This window comes from Arachis ipaensis, chromosome B07 (genome assembly GCF_000816755.2).
Source record: "Arachis ipaensis cultivar K30076 chromosome B07, Araip1.1, whole genome shotgun sequence".
Classification (NCBI taxonomy): domain Eukaryota; kingdom Viridiplantae; phylum Streptophyta; class Magnoliopsida; order Fabales; family Fabaceae; genus Arachis; species Arachis ipaensis.
In genome coordinates this window covers 1,391,668-1,396,747 of record NC_029791.2, presented here as the reverse complement: position 1 = coordinate 1,396,747, position 5,080 = coordinate 1,391,668, and the positions used below count along the sequence as shown (strand labels likewise).

The 5,080-nt window shown below is 33.8% G+C and overlaps 1 protein-coding gene across 1 annotated transcript; it reads right to left on the bottom strand.

Moving 5' to 3' along the window:
• LOC107609824 (meiotic recombination protein SPO11-1) lies at positions 100–3,881 on the bottom strand. Its single transcript, XM_016311862.2, has 15 exons — positions 3,735–3,881; positions 3,518–3,617; positions 3,357–3,430; positions 3,101–3,202; positions 2,830–2,903; positions 2,413–2,429; positions 1,886–1,955; positions 1,784–1,820; positions 1,606–1,653; positions 1,435–1,493; positions 1,284–1,315; positions 1,103–1,208; positions 817–937; positions 665–728; positions 100–581 (listed from the first exon to the last, which is right to left on the bottom strand). Exons 1-15 carry the CDS (start codon positions 3,799–3,801, stop codon positions 455–457), a joined length of 1,098 nt encoding a protein of 365 aa, XP_016167348.1. The 5' UTR covers positions 3,802–3,881; the 3' UTR covers positions 100–454.

The window sequence follows — 5,080 nt, the reverse complement described above, 5'->3', positions numbered from 1 at the left end:
GATCAATTTGCGGATCGGATCGTATCCGCAATTTTCGGATCGGATGCGGATATTTACCGCGGATCTGTGGATACGATCCGATCCATGGACACCCCTACAGTATCATCCCCAAGGTAATTCAATCTTATTATTGGCTTAGAACTTAGAAGGAAAGTAAACATAATACAAATTTTTTTTTTTTGGTCGGGAACATAATACAAAATTGTTAACTCTGAAACTAGACAAAGAAAAAGGTTACAAACAAAGCTATGAAAGTCAAGTCTAGTAATCTGTCTCTTTAGCTAGCTATTAACATGGGCCCAAAGATTCCAGACAGACCCACTGCCCCTGATGAGCCCACTCCCATAAGAACTATGGATCAGACCAAAAACATATCCGAACTTGGACTGAAGCCTAATAAATGTTACCTGATGAACTGAACATGCACTGAGCTCAACATTTTATATCAAAAATGCTAAATGATCATTTTACCTTGAATTTTAGATGGCAGGTAAGACACTGACAAGAATGAAAGAGCATGCACAGATAATGCTTCAATCTCAAACTTCACTCCTTTCTCCAGCATCATCTTTAGCTCCAACCTTCAAAAGCAACAATAAGACAAGGCACAGTTCAATTGAAGGTAAAAGACAAATGTAAGGGGGGAATGTAAAAGGAATATCACCTCCATTGTGGCACATCCCTTTGCAGGTAGCATCTAAGCAACATGGCTTCAAGTTTCCTCTTGTCTTCCAAGTATATTGTAGGCACGGTATTGATTAGATCAGGTGTATAACTATGTCCTCATGCACTAAAATTAATATACTTATTCCTTACCTTCAGCAGTTAGAGAAAGTAGACACTGCTTTGGAATAAAATATCTCTCAGCATCTGAAGGATAAGCTCCAAGCCATTGTATCTCCGGGACACGAAGATGTTTTGTGTCATAAGCCATTTGCTAACAAAACATCAGGGAGTAGATTAGTCTACCAGTATCAGAAATGTAACTTGGCCATTAGGCAGAGATTCAATCCAATCAATAATCGTGTAATTTCATATTCAGAACCGTATCATGATATGCATGTTTAAATAGTTGCAAAATGATGCGTTTTAAAATGCTAACCATGGAACCAAATCTGTAAGTGGTTAAGATGTCAAAGCCATAGGGATCACAATCAACCAAGCAATATGCAGGCAGGTGCAAATCCTCAACTAGAAGACGCAGAAACCTGTTAGGATACAAAACTTTTAAAACCATAGCTGATCAGAGACATCGGTAGCATGATATCTTGGGGGTGTCACACCTTCTTGTAGGAATATCCGGGTAGCCTCTTCCCTGTGCAAACGCAAAATTCAAACAGAAATATTGCTGTATTTAGAAATAATGTAGAAAGATAAAATTCAAACACAAAAATAGTTTTGTAACAAAGCTAATTTCCTCCGAAAAGTACTTACAGTGATCACAATGCAGTGGTTTGCACTGCAGAACTGGTCATTTGCTAGTCTTTCGAAAACTGTAAGTCAAGTTCAAGTGTTCAACATGGACCTGCTTATCAATAAGAACAATACCAAGAAAGAACCGTCTTTTTGATTAACTGTTTTCCCCTTTTCTTCAAGAAATATTACCTGATTCTTTCTCAACGACTAATATGTAGTGAGCAACACTAATGATATCTATGTACAAGAGTTAAGCATTGTTACTTCCCATCTCTGATCAATTTGTATTATAACTCATGAATTAAAAAATATAATTAGAAGAAGGAAACAAAACAATTGCATTATATTCTTCCAGAAATTAGGATACCTTTAACTTCTTCAACATGAACAGGAATAGGGTGGACCTGCAAAAAAGCCATTAAAATTTTAGAAGTTAATTACTACATTAATGTTAGTTTTTGGTTCTTACCTTGTTCGGAGAACTGATGCAGTCAAACAGCCTTTTTCCTTCAAAGAATCTTATCCATCCCATAACTAACCTACAAGAAACAAAATTTGTCTGTCTTATCAGTTAAACATATTCGAACACGGCATGATTATATGAGGAACTGAACCAGATATTAGAAAGCATCAGCTTTGAGAAAACTAATTGACAATTGCTAATGCCGCAAGAGATAAGATCTTAGATGGCACAATTCCACAATTGCTAACCTTCTTGATGTACAGCAAATATAAACTACAGAAAGAACAATAAATGTAATCAATTTTATCAATGTCATTAAGTGTGATATTGGTATTAACTGTTAAACCTGCTGGAGATACATATGCTGTAAGGCTCTTTTAGACATGAAAATTGCAATATTTTTATATACAAAAATGTATACAGTTTCATAAAATAGCACCACATCAGAAAAATAAAGCTATTATTATGATTCATAGAGAGATTTCAGACAGCAAATTGCTTTTTCCAAGATAGAGTATAATCTCATACTGTACCCCTTCCCAGCAGAAACCTGCAGCAAAAGAAAATGTGAAAATATTAGCACCCAGAACATGGTTGATGTCTATTTCAAATGAACAAGCAGCAAGTGAAAAATAATTCTTAAACAATTTACAGCCAGTAAACCATCCCTTCATAGTTGTTTACTAGCATTTTCCTTACCCTTGCGTAGACAAAAATTGTAGATATCAAAAGCTGGAACATGAAATCAACTAACCAAGTAACATTATGAATATGCTTTATTTCAGGGTAGAAAAGTTACTAATGGAAACTAATACCATGGTGAGTATTGTTACCAGAAATTCAGAAACAAGTTTAATTCACCAAAATCCACAGATTGTACAGTTCAACAATTTAAAGATAGCCAGACCAAAAGCAAAGCAGCAAAAAAGGATGGAGTACAAAAAGTTTACCACATTAAGGTTATGGCGACTGCACTGCATAAGGACACATATATCATTAATTGCATGGTCTACAACTGACTGATCTGCAAGAAAAAATAGAACAAATGGTTAAGAAGGCATCATGCTGTGCAATGATGCATATCAGAAATGTAGCCCATGACCAACAAAATTGCAATCATACACCATATGTTTTCAAATCAATATAACTTTCAACAGACGAATCTCATTCTCCAGCTAAGTTTCACGAAACAATATAATTTACTCATCCCAAGCTCCTTACCTGAAAACACAGAAGGATGCATGTAATAAATATCCCTCTTGGAACAATGCCTGTTCTCTTGCAAAAGTTTCTGAACAATGAGTAGCACTCTCAACATCACATCTGAAAGATACTCAGTGAGTAAAATTCAACAACAGATCTAAAAAATCTACAATCACATAACTCAACATTGATCAAAACACACAGAGAATTCAGTTTAGAAAATTCAAATTAGCGAAAAATTGAAAGATAGAGACCGAAGAAGAGATGAAGTGACCTATTCTGTGTACGTGCGATTCCCTGCAGAGAGTGAGAACATCCTTCCCGCATGGTAGATTGGAGCCACAAAAGCTGCATCGTCAAAATTTCACAAAAGAACAAACATAAAAATTTTCAATTGAGAAGAATTCAAAAATTGGAAGCGATGCGGAACCATACCAATTGGAATTGGGATTAGTGCAGTGATTCCTGAACCGGTGGATGAGGATTACCGGCGATTGACCGTTGCTCAGGTCAGTGACGATAGATAGAGTGAACTCTGCGCATGAAAGCGAATAATTAACTAACTAGTATAACTGATTAACTAACTCTGTTGAGATTCGTTATGAGCTGAGATGAGTTTTATTTAATGAAGAGAGTGGATTGGATTGTTTACCTTTGATCTTGGCGAGTAAGTGGAAGTTCGGTGACTGTGATTGGGAACTCATCCACTTTCCCTCCATTTTTAGCGTTTTTCTTCTTGCGCCTTTCTTAGTTTTTCTCCAGTCTCAATTTTAAAGTAGAAATATTCCAGAATATAGAAGAAAAATATATATGATGCGTATTGGAATTATGAGAGCTTTTTATTTTTAATATAGAAGAAAAGTAGTAACGGTATTTTTTTAAAATGTGGGTTGTTGGAGTGTTATTCTCAAATGTGTAGCTGTTTAAATAGAGAAGTAGAAATTGAACTGTCCAATTTACTAGAAATACAAAAATTGGATCGTCCGATTTCTAGAGGTATACAAATTGGATCGTCCGATTTATGTTTGAAAAAAAATTAAAAAACTTAGAAGTACAGAAACCGGATCCTCCAATTTGTCTACTTTTCACAATTTTAAAAAACACAAAAATTGGCACTGGATTCGATGGTCACACAACGTTTGGACCATTAAATGGTCCCATAATAAAACATGTTTTTTAAATTTTTTTAACAACTGTTAAATAGTTCTTTTCTAATTTTAATTACAAATTAACCCCATATATTTTATTTAATTATAAAAACTATTTTTTATTTTATAAATTATTATTTTATCATTCATCTATTATGTTTATTAACAATCAAAATAAAAAACAATAACGAATTAGATCTTCTATTGATCGTAATAAACTTTTTGGCAATTCCAATTGATTAAAAGTTTATATTTGATCGGTGACGTTTGTACAGAGCTGTGAAATCATGTTTTTTTGAAAATCAATCGATTGGACTACAGGTTATCACAAAACAATCGATTGAAAATTGTAAGGCATCATGGTTTTCGTAAAAATCAATCGATTGGTTATATTACCGAGTCGATTGAACGATGACTAAAATGTTGGCTTTTTAAAATTCAATCGATTTCTTATACTACCCAATCGATTGAATGTTCCAAAGCAACTTAAGGTCTCACAATTCAATCGTTTGGTTGTGTTACCCAATCGATTGAATTGTGTATTACGCCGTTTTCAATTTTCTTATCATTTTTATAAATTATTATCTTATTATTCATCTATCTTAACTTTAAAATTCTATCTTCAATTTTTAAGACTTTATTTTGATTTAGATACTCTAATCTTATCTTTTCTTTTAATATTTTGATTTTGAATAATCTATCACAAATTATTCAATCCCACTATTGGAATCGTATATCAATTTCTTTATGTATCATGAGAGAGTGGTGCAGGCTTATGACTCGTAGCTATAATGTCTCTTGACTTACCCTTTTTTGAAATCATGTATTGGCTGGTAATGAATGTTCTTAT